Raw genomic sequence first — 21,412 nt, forward strand, 5'->3', positions numbered from 1 at the left:
GGGTAGTCGGATGGCTATCCGACATTTCTGGATAATTAAACCGGCATCCAAAATAGTTTAAAGCAAAATCATATCGACGCTTAATAGTGCGTTGGTTAAATCTAGCACAAAACCAACAACCAGAAACATTGTGATCAGGGCTAGGCAAGGAATACAGTAACAATGAAAGTCCTTATGAGGTATTTGCTTTCCACAAGAAATACAATTATTTACTTTTTCTGACATTGGTCTGGAGCAAGAAAAAAGTTTCCCCAACGGGGTACTTAGCTTTACTGAAGACTTTGGATCTGAAACTCCAACATGAAAATCTCAGGAGTCGGTCGACCGGCACTTGCGAACTGCTTCTGCTTCGGGCACCGCGCGGTAAGAAAGACTAAAGAAAATGGCATTGGCTGCATCTTTTATACCCCTGACGTCTGGGAAGGGGTGACAGCAGCCGACGCAGGACCCAGGACTTTGGAATTCAGGCTGACTGAGGGCAACCTGCCAGCAGGATTACCCAAATGTAATGACTGCAACAGTGAAACATGAAGAACATCCTGGGGATTTTGCTTTGTCTGGGTTTGGCTTGAGAAGACCTGGAAGGGGCTGGAAAGGACCAATTCTTAGAGGGCCACTGCCTACTAAATCTAGGAGGCTGAACTTGTAAAAAATCTTTTAACAGTTTGCATAGATTTAGCTTTACCTTCCATCTTTTTAAGAACTTCTTCAGCCTTGTTGCCAAACAGGCGGTCCTGATTTAAAGGCGCATCCAACAATTTAGCTTTAACATGATCAGGCAAAGATGGCTCCTTAAGCCAAGCATGCCTTCTAAGCAAAGACCCAGTAACGGCATCCCTGCAAGAGGCCTCTAAAGAGTCAAAACCACATTGCAAAGTATGTTTTCCAACTTGTCCGGCAGAATGCATTAAATCCTGCAAGTCTTCATTTTCCACACAGTTAGGAAACCACATCATTTTCTGTTTAAGCAGTCCAGTAACATGTTGCTGATATTTTAACATGTGAAATTGGCAGTTTAAAGCTCTAATTGCCAAAGTTGCTGAATTATAAACCTTTTTACCCCATCTATTCAGCGCCCTGGTGTCTCTATCAGAATGGGTCAGATTTTTAGCAGTAGAAGCCTTAATGCCCTTGGGCCCCTGTGAAACAGTCTCTGAATCTGCAATAGGATTTTTGAAAAAGAACTTGTGGGACTCGGGGACCCTGTAGTATCTGTCAGGTTTACTGGGAGCAAGAGGCAGGGAATCAGGGGCCAAACTGGATTCTGAGAAAGCATCATCAACAATGTCTAGTACAGGAGGAATAGTCAAAGGCCTATGCTGAGGTAGGAGAAGGAAATCCCCAACCCTCTTTTTTGAATCAGAAAAATCCTGGCTTTCCCAGTGAAAATGCTCCCTTAGAGTATGTAAGGTTTTCCCAAAAGAAAAATCCTCAGGAGGGGAAGCAGAGGGAATAGAGTCCTCTGCATCAGAATCCTCATAAGTAGGTAAGGACAAATCCAGGTCATCAGAAGAGTCAGGAAAAAAACAGAATACTGATCAGAAGAATAATCAAGCTCAGCCCTAGGCCTCTTGGGGGGGGGGGTTGGCTACCCCTGATTAGAGTTATTAGATCTTCAGCCATTTTTATCATTTGTTTTTTAGGCATAGAGGCCTGAGCATGTGGCCTAGGCGTCGTATTTTTTTAGACATAGATCGAGATTTAGGCCTTAGTAATGAAGGAGGCGTTGATTTACTATGCAAGTCCGTAGGCCTGAATACACCCTCAGAAGCTGGTCCCTGCACAGCAGCTCCGGACCCATCCAAGGTAGATACATCCACGGGTTCCACAGTTGAAATATCTCACAGCATACCGGACTCCGAATGGGTCTCAGTAGAGGCCTGTGAATCAGAAGTAGCGGGTATCAGGGGCTGCAAAAGTGCCTCACTTTGTACCAGCGAACTGGCGACTGGCTTAGGAGAAGCGTCATTGGCAGTTTTGGACCTCGGCGGCCTGTCTCAGTCTTTATCTTTGCATTTTTACGGAATCCCGGTAGTCGGCTGGCTAACCGACAACATTTCTGGATAATTAAACCGAGAACCAAAATATTTAGAGGCAAAAATATACAGACAACGGATAGTGCTCTGATTAAATAAAGCACAAAACCAACAACAAGATACGTTGTGGTCAGGGCCTAAGCAAGGAATAGAGTATGAGGTATTTGCTTTCCACAGGTAATGCAATTATTAACTTTTACTGACATCGGTAAGGAGCAAGGAAAAGTTTCCCCAACGGGGTACTTCGGTTTTAGTTGAAGACTTCGGTTCTGAAACTCAAACGAAAATTTCAGGAGTCGGCCGACCGGCACTTGCGAAATGCTTCTGCTTCAGGCACCACACGGCAAGAAAGACTGATGTAATGGCGTCTGCTGCATGTTTTATACCCCTGACGACCTGACGTCATGGAAGAAGGGACAGCAACTGATGCAGGACCCAAGACTTTGTTAATCAGGCCGACTGAGGGCAACCTGCAAGCAGATTACCCCAAATGTAATGACTGCAACAGTGAAACACGAAGAACATCCAGCAGTAGTATCTGTACTTAACAGCAAACTTAGACAATGAGCAGGGATAAAAGCAAATCACATTATCTAAAAGACTACATACAGCATCATAGGTTCATAGGTGGGTACTAGGCTATCTGCCCAAAGGCATTTATAAGCCTAGCCAGAATGTGTTGGCTTTCGCCTTCCTTTTAGATTAGTTCCCTGTGCCTCTGTCCAGCAGAGCCACTAAAGTGATCCCCGAGGTAAACTTTCCGTTTCCCATCCACTCGTTAAGGTTTCTTTTGAAGAGTGTTAGCGAGGAGCTCTGCCTAATGAAGATTGGGATCTTGTCCCAAAGCATGGAAAGTCTCTGGGACAGGAATCTATCCCTTCAGCACATCCTATTTATTCTTGTGGTGAGGTTTAGATCCTTAGAGCGTGTGGCTCGAGGGGATAAGGTTTTCTTTAGGTGGAGCATGTCCCTTGTATGTCAGGCAGAGATCACCTCTGAGAAGGCGGTATGCAACCGAGTACAACTGGAGTTTCTTCAGTCTTGCTGCATCGGGCATCTGTTTGAGGCCAGTGATCCTCTTCGTGAGCTACTTCTGTGGTCTTTCCAGCTGTTGCAGTTGTCTTTGTAAGGTACATCCCAAATGGGGCGTTGTATTCTAAGATGGGTCTGATGAGTAGAGGGGCACAATGACCTCCTTTGATCTGGATGCAAACCCTTTTGTGATTAGGTGGGCCACGTAGAAGGATTTTCTAACCACTTTGGCAATGTGATTATCAAAGGTGAGGTTACTATCTACTTGGGTCCCCAGATCCCTTATTACGTCTTCCGTATTTAGGGGACTACCACCTATGTGGTAGCTTGTAGGTACTTTGTTTTTTCCAAAGGAGATGACTGTGCACTTTTTGGCATTTAGCTTGATGCCATGATTTTGACACCAGGTATCTGTCTCAGTGAGACCCTTTTGGAGGATGTCTGTGCCAGCTGGCGAGTCAATTATAGCCCCAGCTCTAACAATAATTAGACTAAATACAATAATCAGCAGTTAGCCATACACAATCAGATATTTACTTTAACAGTAAAACAGGATTTATAATACAATAAGCAAATCATAGCATCTGCATGGCTACACACGGTCTTAACACGGAAAATGAGATTAAGTATAAGAATGCAATAACAGAATGGATTATGATGTATGAAGTGCATCCATCAGAAAAAGAGCAAAGCAGACACTAACTGGATCAGCTAGTACCGCAGCATACAGGAAATAAAGCCCTGACTACTGCTCAGACACTCTAAATTCAATAAGCAGCTCAGGTATCTCATCTGAGGCTCTGGCAGAGGATAAGAATTGCACCCAGATGCATCTTGGGCTTGACTTCTGGCAAAGAAGTAACTACCTCACCTGCTACTCCAATCTCAGTTACAAATGATCCACTCCATTCTCTATCAACCATCTTTCTACCCAGCTCTATCATCTCTCATCTCACATTACTCTCCTACTAGACATCTCAGAACTGCAACCTCAGACTTACTAAATTCAAGTTAGTCTGTGTTGCTACTTTAGAACAAATCTATATTTTATGTCTGAAGTGTAACTCTGGATGGAAGGTCAAGTATGGGTACTGAGAAGCATTAATCTCTCACATTTATCTAGTTGAACTAATTGGTACCAGCAGGGTGGTTTTCCCTGTAAGGAATTTTAAATCAACTGAATTGTCTAGTTCAGAGAGAAGTTTTGTTAGTTTCTCTAGAACAAAATTTAAATCCCATGGAGAGATGGGTCGATTTAAGGGAGGCTGGGAGTGGAATAACCCCTTCAAAAGGCTTTGCACATTTGCTATGATGCAAGTGAAGATGCAACAGCCACTAAATGGGATCTTTACCCTGTGAGTATCTTGCACCTTACTCAAAGATATCAACCTAAAAGGTAAGAATAGGTTCTTAGATCAGTACTAGGCTAACTGCCCTTGTGGGCCATTTTAAGCCTAGCTAATCACCCCATGTGAGTATCATCCCTGCACCTTATGTCTGTAAGGTAAACCACCTTAACCATTATACCAACCTCCCTCCCGTAAACAGACTCATCTTTCCGAGAAAGATTATGATGTGGCTCTGTTAGAAGCCCAAAAGCTAAACTTTTTTAATTTGCCGCTAAAGATTTTGAGTAGAGTGTTTTTGAGAGGCTAATGTCAAGTTAACCACCTCAGTGGGAAAGGATGGATCCCTAGCCATTACTGGAAGTGAACTATGTGCTCAGATGAAGGCCATGTATGTCCGGGTGAGGGAACCCAAAGGAGTGAACTAGCAACTTGGCGTGCTGCAGCAGAAGAGGTCTTCGCTTTAGATGAGGCCATAACAAGGAGAACCATATCTAATGGGTCATAATGGGGCTATGAGAATGCCCCTTCACTTGGCATGCTTTGCCTTCCTGGATATATCTGCGTATAAAAGGAAACTGAGGAAAAGCATATAGGATACCACTGGAACAACTGCGCCTGAATGACTCTCTTGGTGTCTACCCTTCTAGAGGGATGATGAAAGTGTCTCTGCATTTGGTGCTGAAGAGTGAAGGGATAACATTACAACAAGGTCTGCCCCACCAACAAAAGTTATTCTGAGATAATTTTCTGTTGAGAGACCACTCATGATGAAACAGTATTTTGTCTGCTCAGTCGGTGTCAGGTCGATGTTTTCTGGAGAGGTTCCAAGACCTTTTCCCATATTCTCATGCCTGCTCTTCACAGGCAATAAGATCTTGTTAATCTTTTTTTATGTACCACACCACTGCCATGTTGTTGGAATGTATGGCAATCACATGCTGGGGGAGTTGGTCCTGGAATGCGCCTGCAGCACTCTGAGGACAGCCCTGCTCTCCAGTTAACTGAATGTGCATCTCGGCCTCCAAATCCATGCGCTTTGGGTAATTCTGTGGCAATAAAACACACTCCAAAACGGCCATGTCTGTGGTCCCCATGGAAATTGGGGATGGGTTAACAAAAGATGTACCCCACTGACAGGTTCTGCAGTTTTCTCCACAAAAAAAAAATATATATATATCACTCCTTACATACATGTTGGACAGGTTGAAAGGTTTGGTCCTATTTCTACCCTAAGGGTTCACTGCAGGCTCATATTTAATCATACAAACGGAAATGTATAAATAGTAAAGGCCTCGAGTCCAGAACTCTTAGAACCAGGGACAGGTAATGTTACTTGTATGAGGCTTTGAACTTGACTATGGTAGCAATCCTGTCTCAGGTCAATCTTTGTTTTTAATTGACTGTGTCTAACTGGTAGCCAACAAAAAGAATCAACAGAGCAGGGGAAGTTGGTATTTTGTGAGACTAATAATAATCCTCAAGGATAAAGGTCTATAGTCCATCTTGCCAAAATCTGTAGTTCTATAATGAGAGCTGTTATGAGCCAGTTGTGGAAGTAGAGGAAAACTTATCTCTTGCAATCGCATGTGGGCCGCTACAGGTGGCTTGTATCTGATGAACACCTGGAGGGCTGTGGTGAGACCAAAGAGCAGGACTCAAAACTGATAATGACTGACTCCTACCCTGAAGTGTTTGAATCTCCTTGATGCCTTCACTATTCATCCTGGAAAGTCCAGACAGCAAATACAATCTAGAAGGCATCAACAACATGACAAATATTGAAAATGAGCCTTAAAAACAGCCATTATCTGCTCCCAATCAATAGGGGCAGGGCTAAAAATGGACCTGTAGGACCTAAATGAACAAGCTAAAGCTGGTCAAGAAGAAACCTGAGCAACTCTCTCAGAATAAAAACTTCCAGCCCTACATCATGTGCTGCATCTGTGGTTCCTAATGACCCGATAGCCACAGAAGGCGGTCCTTAACTAAGTAGAGTAACTGTTCTGGGCAACTTAGTGGAAGACAACTTCTCTAGGACAGCAACAACATTCATGCAAAAATCTAACTTACTCTTTCCTTTCTAATTCCTGGTCTCAGAACCTTGGCAGATTGATCAGAATCCCTCCATGACGAGTTTTTCAATTGACGCCAAGTCAGACAGCAATATTCAATACTAGCCCTTTATCTGACAGAAACCAAGGTCATTTTGCAGATACTCCACTCCCAAAACAAACCATATACATCTCATGCGGATTCTGAAATGGGATCTTATGTCCAAATATTTTTCATTTTTTAAATCCTGGTTTGGAGGCCTTTATCTATTGTTAGGCCCAACAGAATAAAGCCAGTGTAACCACGCAAACACTGACAACAATGAGGCACTCAATAATACTAGAAATAGCTCTCATTTAATAAGACAAATGCTCATTTTTTTTAAGGGGTAGGGAGGGACTCAGAAGGGAAAAGTCATGATACTGAGATTAGAAAATCTGGCGATGAAACAAAACAGTCAAAAGTGCAAGAAATATCAGATCAAAACTTCATTGATCTGTAAAATAAACCATAATTCTTTCCTCAAATTCTAGAGCTCATCTGAGACGTGTCAAAGTTGCAATGGTGGCAACGAGATTTGCAAAATCTTCAGAGGGTAGAGGATTGTGGGATAGGGGAGGAGCTCACGCTTGTGAGGAAATTCAACGCCAAAAGAAAAGGCACCAAGGTGACTAGTCCTTATGTTATAGCATGCAAAATGGAACAAAACAAATCATACAAGAACTGCTTGATATCTGCCGTCCTAAGTGGTAGGACTGAAAGACTTAAAGAAAATGTAGGTGACTTAGTGATGGTCGGGGGCACAGACAGTACTGGATAAGACATCCAGGTCAAAAATTAAGCTTGAAAGCAAAAATCAAAGAAAACAGTGATATAGTCAAGCTCTGCTGCTTAGTATTAAGCAGCTGAAAAGACTATGAGAAACACAGACCCCTTCCTTTGGTTATCCTAATATACCACTGTACTGGCATCAGGGCAAACGTGCTTCCAAGCAACTACTGTTTTGAAATCCAAAACTGGAATGACAAATAATGGCAGCAGGATTTCAATGAGTCTTAAAATGCTAAACTACTCACTAAAGGTTTCCAGTCTCCCTTGTAGATGATTGTGCTGAGATAAGCATTCTTCACATTCAGTGTGGTGAAGATGTAATCTGGCAGTAGTATGGGGAGCAGGGTCTACAAGGTTAGCATTCCACATTTGTATAAGAATTTATCTTACCTTGTAGTGTCCAGAATTTATCTTCAAGTACCACCCTTACTAGCAGCTATAAACAGCCTAGCACAGAACACTCATCCTTTATAAAAATGGAGGAACAGATACAGAAACAAAACTGCTACAGGAGACTTGGTCTAAAAAGATGGGAGTCATTCTCAAAGGTGGAAAGGCCCTGAACTCAGTCTTGTATCCTTGAAGCAATGATCTCTCATCCAGATGTCTGTGATCAGTTCAAACCATTTGTCTCAAAGTAAAACTAACCCTCATCAGAGAATATGGGGAGGCAAGGGAGATATGTGCAGCTTTACAAAGTCAAAATTAAGAGGTATTGCCTTGGATGGGAGAAGGTCCACTTCCCCACCCCTGGTCTTGCTGCTGCCAAAATCTCTGCCATTTCATCATTAGCTTTTCTCAAAAGACTTTTTCTGCATGAACCTCTCTGAAATTAGTTTCTATAGGAGGGATAACTGCTTGGAAGGAAAGTTCCTACTATATCTGGAATTTACAGAATAGAAAAACTGTTTCCTCCTTTTGTATTTTTACTTCTAAGCTCCTGACTATTTCCAGGGAGAGGAGAGAGATTACTCCCCTTCTATGTCACAGCCAAAGGGCAAATAAAGCTGGCTGGAGTAGGCTAGATCAGCTCCAACTAACCACTGAAGTCCAAACTGGACAGCCATTTTGGCAAATGCTCCTTCTAAACTCCATTTTTATTTAGATGAGGGGCATGATACTTGATGCAGAAAGTTCTGCCATGGGACGCAACAATGCATGGAGATCTCCTCCACCCACAACAAGCAGCAATGTACTCCACAGAGAAATGTCTGCCATCAACTATGGCCAAAGCTGATGGGGCATGAGTCTATAGACACATGGTCATCCCAAAAGCAATAGCTGTCCCAAAGGGAGAAACGGGGGAGTATCTAACTTTTTCCCTGCTCAGAGCTTAAACATCCTACTCATGATTCTCATGAATACTAGTCTGGCAGTTGACAATGAGGTTAAGGTTGTGAGCTGCAGTTAATGTTTTTAAATGGTTTGCTCCCTCAGCCCTCATTTGACCAGTGTGACTCCTTTTGCAATTCAATTAACCAGACATTGCTCCTAGGTCATCCAGAAAAAAGGACTGTGCCCTCCAGTGGGCCTACCTGGTTAGCAAATGGGTATTATTATTAATATAACCAATCATTAAATTCAATGAGGCAGGGTACTCTTGTGTTGTATATGCCTTACAACAAGCTTAGGGTCTGCCATCTGGCTGAAACAGCAAAACATCTACATAGGCCTTGGAAAAAAAGTCATACTGTAGTCCAAAAAGGGATACTGAAAGTAAAGAGAACAGGACAGATTAGTGCCAGAGCTGGGGTAAGTCAAGCTTACAGCTCACTGAGGATGTTTGGGGCACCAGAGTTTTATGCACCCTACTTATGCAATCTTGAGTAAGTTCCTAGGATTTTTCTAATTTTCAAAATTACCAGAGTCTTTTTTTTTTACATAAAATGAAAAAGCCCTCACACAGACGAAAGGAGTTGGACATCCCTTGACTATAAGCTACAAACTTCTGGTACTGAAAAAAGGGCCAGAAGCTTCTGTCTAAAAGAAAGCTGTCTTATTTGAGTGCAACATTAAGGAAGATACAAGATGAGCTTTGCCTTGACAGATGAGGCACCTGAAGATATAAGCCCAGCTCTGCAGTGTAGAGGATTAAAAGCTTGATTACTGTGTGTGTCTGAGTAGTAGCTTGGGTGTTGGACGATCTGAAAGTTGGGGGGGGGGGGTAGTCAGTGGCTGATGCAAGCCTACACATCCTGGTGGGAAGGGAATGGTGGCTCCAATTACATAGTCAGTGGATGCCTGCAGGTTCCAGTGAAGCAGAGACCAGAGACACGGGCATGACTTATTAACTAATATTAGAAGCCCTCAGAAGTAGGTGTATGAGAGAGCGCACACACACAACTGGAGGGCAAAGTGACCCCCCCACACACACTGATGTGTATACTCACCATGAGAGACATCATTACCAGATTTTCAAATACTGCAGCAGCCTGTATCAGTAGGCATGGGCAGCAATACAAACCTCCACGCTTGCAAGTATGATGGACCCCCTAGTCAGTCCTACTGAAGTGCAGATGAGAAAAAAGTATGTGGAAACCAGCACAAAAATGTGGAAATAATCACAGAACCATTCATATACTTTCACCTCAAAATGGGTAATAAGTTAACAGGAAAAGACCATCACAATGTTCAGATGTTTGTCAGGGAGATCACTTCTGCAGTATAATCATATATGGGAATTAACTGCAGGTGGACATCTGCCCTTCTATCAAGACCTCTAGAGCTCTATACATCTCAAGAGCAGAATTAGTCTCCTCCCTACATCAACAATATCAGCAAGACAGCAAGTAGAAAAGGAAGGCACTTCACTCCATCTTTACTTCTGGCCTTTTTTTTTTTTTTTTTTTTTTTGCTTGCTACATCCCAGTGTTCCAAAGATTAACTTCAGCCAAGCATCATCTTGAGTGATAAGCATTTTTAGAGGATTTTTCTTCGGGTCTGCTTATTATCCATGGAATATATCACAGTTAATGTTATTTTTTTTCTCCACAGACCTTCTGAATATATCTTGGGAATTTCTTTCTATGCTTGGTTTCCCTTACAAGGATCAACCAGCAAATGTACTTGTGGCTTTCATGTTAAGAACTGCCACCATAGGTGCCTTTCTTTTTATATTTATTTATTTTTGACTTCCTTCTGTGCTTACTGTATCAGACCCTCCTCGTTAGTTTTGGGCCAATGGTTTCCACAATATTTTTTTCTGTGTTACACTTGAGTCTGTTTGCGGTCAACATTTTGTCTCTGATTTTTTTCTTATTTTACGTGAGTATCTTTTTAATATACTATGCAAATTTGCCTTTGACAAGGTCATTGCTGAAAATGTTCTCGGACTTCTTTACATAGGCTGTTAATTAAATACTTAACATTAGAAGGAAGCTAGAAATCAGGAAATATAAAGCAAGGAAATTAAACAAGTATGAAGAAAAAAATCTTTTTGTAAAGAAATGTATTTTTCAACAAACCATTTTTCACTTATGGGAAAATGTTAAGACTGTATGGAAGAACTGATTAAAGCAAAAAATCTAACTTTTACTGTTAAGTGTTATACAGCTCTTAAAACTGTAACCTGAAACATTACAAGAAAATTCTCTTATGACAACTAATTACCTAGAAGGTGACTGCACAGACGTGGCTACTGTAGGCATGGCTGTTGCAGTTAGCATTTTTGTGGCTCTAGTTACAGCATGCGTTAATGTAGGGCCTCCAAGTGCTGAGCTTGCAGCCTAAAACAAAAAAATTAAAATATCGTGTGTAAAATTACATTAAATGAGAAGTGCAGTTTACCATAAAAATAACGAAATCTCCAATATTAAAAGCGGACATTAAAGCTGAAAAAGCAAGAAAATGAAACTATCCACCACATAAATACAGAACACTGTTTTATTCCCTCTGCTCAGTAATTACAGCAATAAATACTCTGTAACTTAGCAGTGTAATATTCAAACATAGCATATATACCAATACCCAGCTTGGAAACCACAGTTTTCCTAGCCCACTTAACTACTGCAAATATACATTTATACATATACATTAATGCACCGGACGGCGCAGTGGTGTAGCAGTAGCATTGTCGCCTCACAGCAAGAGGTTCTCCGGTTCGATTTTCGGCTGGGGTGCCTTCTGTGTGGAGTCTGCATGTTCTCCCTGCGTTCATGTGGGTTTCCTCCCACATTACAAAGACATGCATCTGGAGCCTTTCTCCCCGGGCATCTGCTGAAAATTGGCTTTGTTCCAAGTCGGACTTTCCCGGTTACCAAATGTTAAATAAATAAATAAAATAAATAGCCTACTTTTAAAGCATTTTTGCAGGGAACTGAGCCCCCCGGAATCTCCATCTTATAGGCTCTGTATTCATATGCCATTCTCCAACAAACAGTCATTCCAAGGTCACAACAATTCAAAGAAAAGGGAAAGTATTTCAATTTTCTTGAGTTGCTGGAAGCTTTCAGGAAGTGTACTGGAGATTATAGCCTCAGGGCAAATACTGCCCCCCCAGACACACACTACAGGAGGTGTCACCTGCAATAATATATATATATATATATATATATATATATATATATATATATATAAATAAAAACTGAAGAACCGATTGCAAAAAGAAGAAACTAAATGCAAATAAAACTTCTTTCACTGGGCAAGACAGACAAAGCAGAACTAGTGTTAAGCGCTTTCATTCCTTACTTGTAGCAAGATCTTCTTCAGAAAAATTTTTTATTGAAATAAATGCAGTGGTAAGGTGAATAAATACTGTTTGTAGGTACAATAAAATCAATAAGAAAAGTACAGTTTTGTATGTACCATAAATGTAGATGTTAGAATGTATATACTGCTGCAGTCATCACACTTGGGTTATCCTGCCGTCAGGTTGTTGTCGTTTCTTCCCTGACGTCAGTGCGACAGGGGGATAAGAGAGACAGCCGACGCCATTTTCTTCAGTTTTTCTTGCTCCAGATGTCAGGTGCCCCCAACTAGGAAGGCAGTACAAATAACTATGCAAAAATACCTTAGTAGATAAACAATAGTACTAGCTGTTAGCAAATACACCATATAGGCATGCATCCAATAGACTGATGTACATGGAGTTACAACTAACACCCTGGTATATAGAGGGGATGGTGGGAGGGTAACCTGGACTGCAGCAGTATATACACTCAAACATCTACATTTATGGTAGGTACAAAACTGTACTATGCTCATTGTGTTATACTGCTGCAGTCATCACACTTGGGTTGAATCCCAAAGCTATGGATGGGAGGCTGGTACTAAAACGGGTTAGGTGAAGCTAAGATGCCCTGCAGAACTGCAGTGGTAACACCAGCTCTGGTTTTTGAGTATAATGGAAGGTGGTAGTGCTTGGTAAAGGTGTGCACTGAACTCCAAGTAGCTGCCTCCAGAATGTCCTTGGTTGGAACCCCCCTGAGAAAGGCTGCTGAGGTTGCTGTAGCCCTGGTAGAATGGGACCTAATATTAACAGGCACTGCTTTCCCATGGTGCGAGTAGCAAAAGCGGATACAATGTGCTATCCATTTGGAGATGGTCTGTTTTGAAATAGCCTTTCCTTGTGAACCTGCAGCATAGGATACAAAGAGCTGGTCAGTTTTTCTGAAGGTCTTTGTCTTATCCAAATAGTAACGTAGCTGTCTGTGAATGTCCAAAGAGTGAATGAGTCTTTCTCCTTTATTCTGGGGGTTTGGGTAAAAGGTGGGTAAATGAATGGTCTGATTCAAAGCCACACTGGATACTACCTTTGGCATAAAGGTAGGGTTAGTTCGTAAAGAGACTCTGTCCTGATGGAAAATGATGAAAGGTTCCACTGTCATAAGTGCCTGTAGTTCTGAGACCCTGCGTGTTGAGGTGATAGCCATCAACAGAGCTGTTTTCCATGACAAGTATTGTAGTTCTGCTGAGAAGGCTGGTTCGAAAGGAGGCAGTGTTAATTTTTCTAAAACGAAGTTGAGGTCCCAAGCTGGCGTTGGGGGTTTTCGGGGGGGGGGTCTTATATTCTTAGCCCCTCTAAGAAACTGCCTTGGTAAAGGGTGTGAGAATATGGGAGGATCCGTATTATATTCAGCTGAAATGGCTGAAGCATGGATCTTAATGGATGAGAAAGAAAGGCCTTTGTATAGCATTCTCAGTTAAGTATTGCAGTATTTGAGGAATGTTGGGTATCCAAGGATTTTGGCCTTTAGCCTGGTTCCATGTACAAAATCTTTTCCATTTGTCTGAGTAAGTTTTTCTGGTGCTGGGCCTCCTGGCCTCCAAAATGACATTCAGGATGTCCTTTGAGAGAAGTGTGGATTGATAATTCAAGGTATTCTCCATGCAGCTAAATTTAAAGTCCTGAGCTGACTGTGAAGGATCTGAGAGTTTTGCCGAGTCAACAGAAGTGGGAATTGAGGTAAGATCCATGGAGGGCTGTGAGTCAAGGTCCTTAGTAATGGGTACCAGTGCTGACGTGGCCAGTCCGGAGCAATGAGGATCATTTGAGGTCTCTCTGATCTGACTTTCAGCAATACCTTGGTCAAGAGAGGTAGTGGTGGGAAGGCATAGACTGTCAATGCTGTCCAACTGAATGATAGGGCGTCCACTTTCCAGGCTAGGGAATGATAAGTCCTTGTGCAAAATTTCTGTAGTTGGCAATTGTTGGGGGAGGCAAATAGATCTATGTCTGAGAGTCCTCACCTTTGAGTCATCATTGAAAATACTTGTGGGTGTAGTCTCCACTCGTGAGGATCTGCCAAATTTCTGCTTAATTCGTCTGCCAATATGTTTTCCTTTCCTGGCAGGAATTGTGCTTGCAGTTGTACTTGGAAAGTCAATGCTGTGTTCCACAAGGTCATTGCCTGTCTGCATAAAGGGTAGGAGTGTGTTCCTCCCTGTTTATGTACCACATAACTGTGGTGTTGTCTGTCCTTATTAGTAGTTGTCCTGGATGCAAGAGGTCCTTGAAGGCTGTCAGTGCATTTTGCACAGCTAGCATCTCCTTTTGGTTGATGTGTAGATGCATTTGTTTTGGGGACCATTTGCCCTGTATGCACTGTCCTGCCATGTGTGCTCCCCAGGCGTAGCCTGAAGAATCTGTTGTCATAGTTTGGTTTGCTGGAGGTAAGACAAAAGGAAGACCCTTGTTTATTTGACATGCTTGAGCCTACCATAGGAACTTTTTTGAAGGCAGGGAATGAGAGGTATACTTGTTTCGAGGCTGTGCCTGTGTTGAGTCCATACACTTTTCAGGTACCATTGTAATTTCCTCATATGCAGCTTTGCATGTGGAATTAGTTGAATGCAGGATGCCATGAACCCCAATGCCTGCAGGATTTTCCTTGCAGTGAGCTGGGTAAACGTTGCCATCTTTTTGAAGTATTGAGTCAGTTGTTTTTTGTTTGTCTGGCGTGAGATAAGCCATCTGAGCCGTTGTATTTAAGCTGGCACCCAGGAATATTATGTCTTGTGAGGGTATTAGCTTTGACTTCTTTTTGTTTACTGTGTACCCTAGGCAACTTAGCAGCTTTGTTACAAATGCCAGATGCTGTAATTGAATGGCCTTGCTGTCCGCTTCGATCAGTCATCCAGATATGGATAAATTTGTATTCCTCGTTGTCTGCAGTATGCAATTACTGATGTCAGGAATTTCGTAAATACTCTGGGCGCAGTAGATAAGCCAAAGGGCAATGCAGACGTTGCACCTGCCAAAAATTGGAGGTATCTTCTGCAATCTTGTCGGATAGGGACATGCAGGTATGCCTCTGAGGTCCAACGTTACCAGCCAAGACTCCTTGCCCAGCATGGGAAGAAGCTGCCGTAGTGTGAGCATTTTGAATTTGGGTACCTCCAGGTAAGTGCTTAGAATTGAGAGGTCTAAAATGGGTCTCCAGGCTTTGTCCTTTCTTGGTACTAGAAATAGTCTTGAGTAAAAACCTTGACCTTGCTCCTTTGTAGGTACCTTTTGAATTGCTTTCATATCCATGAGAGCTGAAATTTGCATTTGTGCCTCTGCCCATTGGTTTGGAGGCAGATTTGGCATGCCACTCATCCGTGGTAAAGTGTGAAAATGAAATCTGTAGCCTCGGGTAATAATATCCAGAACCCATTTGTCCTTTGTTATGATGCGCCAATTTTGTGAAAATAGAGCCAGTTTTCCTCCCAAAGGTGCTGCCAGGGCAATTTTGCTTGGCAGGCGAAGAGGGAAGTCATTGTCTTTGTTTCCTGAAAGGTTGAGATCTTTCGTCTCCACCTCTTTGAGTTGTTGTATGCCACTGTCTAGGCCTGAAAGAACCTTGTGGCTGGCCTCTGCCCCTTGGGCGTCTGTACCTACCCCTTTGGGGTCTGTCTGATGCAGGAAAGGACCAGTTTTTTGATGGCCAGTTTCTGCTGAAACGAGGAGGTTGTACCTGTAAAAAATCTTTAACTGTCTGCATAAATTTTGCCTTTTCTTCCACTTTCTTTAAAACTTCCTCAGCTTTGACACCAAACAACACATCTTTCTGCAATGGAGCATCCAATAATTTTGCTTTGACATGTTCTGGTAAGGCTTGCTCTTTTAGCCAAGTATGTCTACGTATTACAGATCCTGTGACAGCTGCTCTACATGAGGCTTCCAATGAATCAAAACCACACTTGTAAGGTATGCTTTCCCACCTGTTCTGCTGCATGCAGCAAATCCTGCATCTCTTTGAAATCAGTTTGATCTGTCTGAGGGATCATTTTCTGCTTTAATTGTGTAATCAAGTACTGCTGGTATTTTAGCATGTGGAATTGGCAGTTTAAGGCCCTCATGGCCAAAGTGGCAGACGTATACACTTTCTCCCCCCATCTTTCTAATGCTCTGGAACCTCTTTCAGAAGGTAGTGGATTCTTAGCAGTAGAGGCCTTTCAACCCCTTTGGGACCCTGGGAAATGGTTTTGGGGTCTGCAACAGAGCTTTTATATAGAAACTTATGAGAATCAGGAACTCGGTAGTATCTGTCCGGTTTAGCTGGTGCAGGAGGTAAGGAATCTGGGTTTAGACTAGATTCGGTGTAAATATCATCCAAAATGTCTAAAACTGGAGGAATTGCAAGGGGTCTATGCTGTGGGAGAAGAAACTCAGAGTCTTTTCTTAGTCAGAGTAATCTTGGCCTTCCCAGTGGAAGTGTTCGCTCATGGTGTGTAAAGTTTCCCCAAAAGAGTAGTCTTCAGGGGGGGGAGACAAAGGGAATGGACTCTTCAGCATCTGAGTCTTCATAAGAAGGGAAGGAATAATCTTGGTCGTCAGAGTTAGCTGAGGAAATGGATGCTTGGTCAGAGGAAGGATTATCTTCCTCCAGTCTAGGCCTTTTGTCAGGAGGGGGTTGTGAACCCCTGATAAGGGTAATTAAATCCTCAGCCATCTTAAGCATCTGTTTTTTAGGCATAGGGGCCTGTGGGGAGGACTGTGGACCCGGTTTCCTAACTTTTAAGGGGGCTTTAAGTTTAGCATAAGACTTAATTGAGATAGTTGTCGGTTTGAAGACACCTTCAGAAACCGAAGGCTCGTCCAAAATCTCGAGATCACTTTCAGGATTGGCGTCCGAGGGGTGAGATGGAACCGGCTCCTGAGGCCCAGCTGATTTGGTCTGGGAGGCCATTTGAATTTCTAAATCTGCGGTAGTCAGGGGTTGCGTAGGCGCCTCACTGAAAAGCGGAGAACCGGAGGCAGGCCTTGCTGAGGCCTCGGTATCTGGTCTTGGTTGCCTGTCCTTATCCTTGCGTTTTTTAATCATTGCTGATGTCGGTTGCTCCGACGACATGCTATAATTAAATTTTCTGCCAAAATAATGTCGGGCGAAATCTGCCCGACGCTTGATTGTACGTTTGTTGAACCTAGCACAAAACAGACAACCAGAGACGTCGTGGTCTGGGCCTATACAAGGAATACAATAAGAATGAAAATCCTTATGAGGTATTTGCTTCCCACAAGAAATGCAATTATTAACTTTGTCTGACATCGGTCTGAGGCAAGAAAAGTTTTCCCAAAGGGGTACTTAGCTTTAGAGAAGACTTCGGGCTGAAATTCGATTCGAAAATCTCAGGAGCTAGCCGACCGGCACTTGCGAACTGCTTCTGCTTCGGGCACCGCGCGGCAAGAAAGACTGAAGGAAATGGCGTCGGCTGCCTCTTTTATCCCCCTGTCGCACTGACGTCAAGGAAGAAGCGACGCCAGACCAAGACTTTGGGATTCGGCCGACTGCAGGACCGCCTGACGGCAGGATAACCCAAGTGTGATGACTGCAGCAGTATAACACGATGAACATCGTATGTGTCCTTGTTACATAACAAAATACAAACTGCTACCTATGTGCGAATGTAATCAAGTGTAATAAAAGTACAAAGCCAATAAAGTAGGTGAAGACAAAATTCAAACAAACCCTAAAGAACTTAGTAAAATAGACATCAAAGGCAGGAAAGTAGCTCAGGGGTCACCAATGCCATCGCAGAGTACATTTAATATTAAGCATTTTATTAAGCCCCAGGAAATAATCAGCATTTAGAATTAACTGCTACTTCAGTAGAGTATCCATGTCCCCATAGAAAACATCAACCCGTTCTAACACTATGAATGGAAAGTTTTGGAACTCTGTACAGTACAAACTCTGTTTAGTCAAAGCATTTTTCAAGTCCCTGTTGCAGGCAGCTACACAATGTTCTTTTATTCTGTTGGAAAGTTTGTGAGAAGTTCTAGCTATGTAGAAATTACTACAAATGTCACATACCCCAGCATAAACATTCAAGCTATGGCAATCAAAATACCTGCGGTGAATAACTGTGAAACTGCAATGTTGGAAAACAAAGTCTGCACCTTTGTGAATGTAATTGCAAACAATACAAGAGCTGCAGGGGAACATGCCTGGTGTTTTATCAGCATTTACTGTTTGTTCAAGTAAAAAAGGATCATCCGAGGGTTCAAAGGAAATGTGAGAAAGCAGGTGCACCTCCCAGAACTGCTGCAGTATCCCTGCTGGAAATAATGTCTCATATTGGTTTAAGGTCTAAACAAATAGGAAAGTGAGAAGCTAAGGGTACATTCCAATCCGGGGGGGGGGGGGGTTTGGTTCATGGTATTATTCTGACTGGGTGTTCGTGGGGCTTGGTCCAAAATTGCTTGTTGGTTGGATGTTTTCTGTAAACCACGCGTAAGTATCGGTCTGAATTTGGTGCCCTGTGATTCACCAACTTTGGTGGATATTCTATCAAGTAGAGGGTTAGGGTAAATTCTATTCATACAAAAGCTGATCAGGAAGTGTCGCTCTTTATAGAAATGATCCTCATTGCTAATAATGCGGGAATATCTAATGAACTGTCCTCTCACAATATTTCTCTTCATGAAAAACCGGTACTGACTATTCAAATCCAAGAAAATATTACAGTACATTTTCTTCCAGAAAATATTGGAATCCCAACACAATGAGTTAGTACCAAGAGTGATTTCTCATGTCCAAGAATTGTACTACAAAAGCCACAGCCTGAGATTTTGAACTTCAGAAATGGAATGCTAGGAGATAGGAAGTGAATGAGAGTGTCCAGGTCTTGCTGTGAACTTTGCCATGCAAAAAATAAATCAATATAGCATCTGTATAGCCTGGTATGTTGAAACCCAGACAGATGTTCAAAAGTGTGTTTGTCTCCTACGCACTAAGAACAAGACTGGCATATGCAGGGGGTCATTTTTGAGCCCATCCCCACTCCCTTTATCTGCTAACTCCATTAATGTGGAAAAAGTTACCCTGAAACACCACAGAAATCAAAGCACAAATAGTGTCAATCAGCAAGGAAAGCAGACCGTTTAACCAGAAATAATCTTAAACCAGTCCCTCAGTATGTGCAATGTTTGTATAGAGGGATTCAATATCTAGCGTAACTAACATCCTGTCAGCTGCAGTAGGCTGATGAAGAAAAAAATAATTAAAAAATGCCCAAGAGTCCTTTAAAAAGAATGTTGTCGTCCGGACTATCTGGTTAAAATAGAATCAACAAACTCATAAATCTTATCTGTTTTAGTACTTTTCTTATACACAATGTGTCTAAATGGAGGATCAGTGGCATCCTTATGCATTTTTGGAATACCAAAAAACTTCCCTAGACTGGGGCAAGGCACAAACATGAAATGAAACTCATCAAAAGTAATCAAACTGTCTTTTTCCATTGTGGCAAAAAGACTAACTAGAAAAGTAGTTTGACATTTTGGTTCTTAAACTACTACCACAAAATGTAAATGGTCTTACCAGCCATCCAAAAGTGAAAAAGATTCTTACATACATCAGGAAGACTAAAGTGCAATGTTACAGGAGATGCATTTAAACAGACAGGAACATAAAAAGAGCTAATAATGTCAAACCCAGAGCTGTTGGACATGCTCCACTTAAAGAAATCCCAATCCCTCCGAGCTACAGGCTCTAGGGACCTAAACCTTGTCACCACAATAAACAGAACATGCTGGAGGGATAGATTCCTGTCCCAGAGACTTCCCATACTCTGGAACAGACTACCTATCTATGTCAAACAGAGCTCCTCATTAGCACTCTTCAAGAAAAATCTTGATGATTGGACGGGAAATGGGAAATTCACCCCAGGGATCACTTCTGTGGCTCTGCTCGACAGGGGCACAGGAAAATAATTTTCTTGGGTGGCGAAAGCCAGGCTAGGCTTATATAGGGCCAATAGCCTAGTACCTACCTATGAACCTATGACAGACAGCTATAGTCAGCTGGCTAGGATAGGTTCTACAGCCACATAAAAACTGAAGATACAGCAAGGGAAACAGTAAAAACAGGAATTAAATAATGGTATGAATGTGGTGCTTAAACTACTACCACAAAATGTAAATGGTCTTACCAGCCATCCAAAAGTGAAAAAGATCCTTACATACATCAGGAAGACTGAAGTGCAATGTTACAGGAGATGCATTTAAACAGACAGGAACATAAAGAGATAATAAAGGGATTCAGGGAAGGGTACTTAGCAAAGTATACAAGAGTCAGGAAAAGAGAAGTACTTCGATGTCAGGAAAAGAATGCTAATGGTAGTATACAAGAAAGCACATATGATAAATGAAAAGAAAGAAAGATCTATTATATAGACATGTTATTGTAAGATGTCAATGTCAGGGAATGTGAATTAAAGACATTGTTTGATAGGCTAAGCTATCAATCAGGTGATACTTACTGGTAGTGGGGACTGGAATATAGTGACAGATAAAGTAAATACTTCAGAAGGCCCAAGGGGGACAGCAGTGTCCAAAGAGGATAAGTTATTGAAACATTCTTTAAAAAAATCTGGGGTGGTAGAAGTAGGTTAGGGGTTACCTAAGAAAAGAGTACACCTTTTCAAAGAGACATAATTGGGCAAGACTGGGTAGGGGATCTATATGGTAAGAACTTAGTTATTTAGTGAAGTTTTTTGATAATACCCAACATGTCTAACAGAGCATGCCACAATCTTAATTCAGATGAAAATGTCAGTTAAGAAAAAGAAAAGCAAAAGCACTTTCAAACAGTGAAGTTACATAAAGATGAATTCAAGAGTCATGTGATGGACAATTTAAAGATGGCTTTAGGGACATTAAGCATAAATAATGGGGAAATTAGAAAGACTAGAAATACACTGAAGATAAAGCTAAAGGAGTTGTTTCAAAAAAGGGAGAGGACTTACTGGAATGAGAGCCACATATTTTACCCTACATGGACTAGCAAATATAAAAGCATAATAATGGAACTGATTTGACACCAACAGGAAGTAGGGAGCTGTCAGACAGTAAGCAAAGAGCTCATCAGAGAAAATTAATGGTGAAGGAAAAGTCCTATTAGATATTTCTGAGTATAGTTCTAAATCATAAAAGACATTGGTATTAAAACTTAGATAAGGCAAAGAAGGAAGGGAGATTGTAAAAACTGGAAATACTAGGGACTGGCAGGACGGATGAGAACCCAAAGTAAATAAAGAACTTAGATATTTTTAAAAACATTTATAGGAAGAGGACAGGAGAAAGGATGAACTGTATGAGCTACTCTGTGAAACTTCACAGGCAACTGAAAATGCAGGACACACTTGTCCTGCTCCCTGGTATGCCACTGATGTTACTTAGCACTGATT

At 41.9% G+C, this 21,412-nt stretch overlaps 1 protein-coding gene across 1 annotated transcript in view; it reads right to left on the reverse strand.

The window, feature by feature from the left end:
• Positions 1–21,412, reverse strand: part of USP24 (ubiquitin specific peptidase 24) — a 4,679,666-nt gene that overhangs the window by 2,889,118 nt on the left and 1,769,136 nt on the right. Inside the window, exon 23 of the mRNA XM_044085508.1 lies at positions 10,910–11,025. Within this exon, the coding sequence (XP_043941443.1) occupies positions 10,910–11,025 (116 nt within the window). The remainder of the gene's footprint in view (positions 1–10,909; positions 11,026–21,412) is intronic.

Source organism: Protopterus annectens, chromosome 10.part0, assembly GCF_019279795.1.
Source record: "Protopterus annectens isolate FY-2018-M chromosome 10.part0, PAN1.0, whole genome shotgun sequence".
Taxonomy (NCBI): Eukaryota; Metazoa; Chordata; order Ceratodontiformes; family Protopteridae; genus Protopterus; species Protopterus annectens.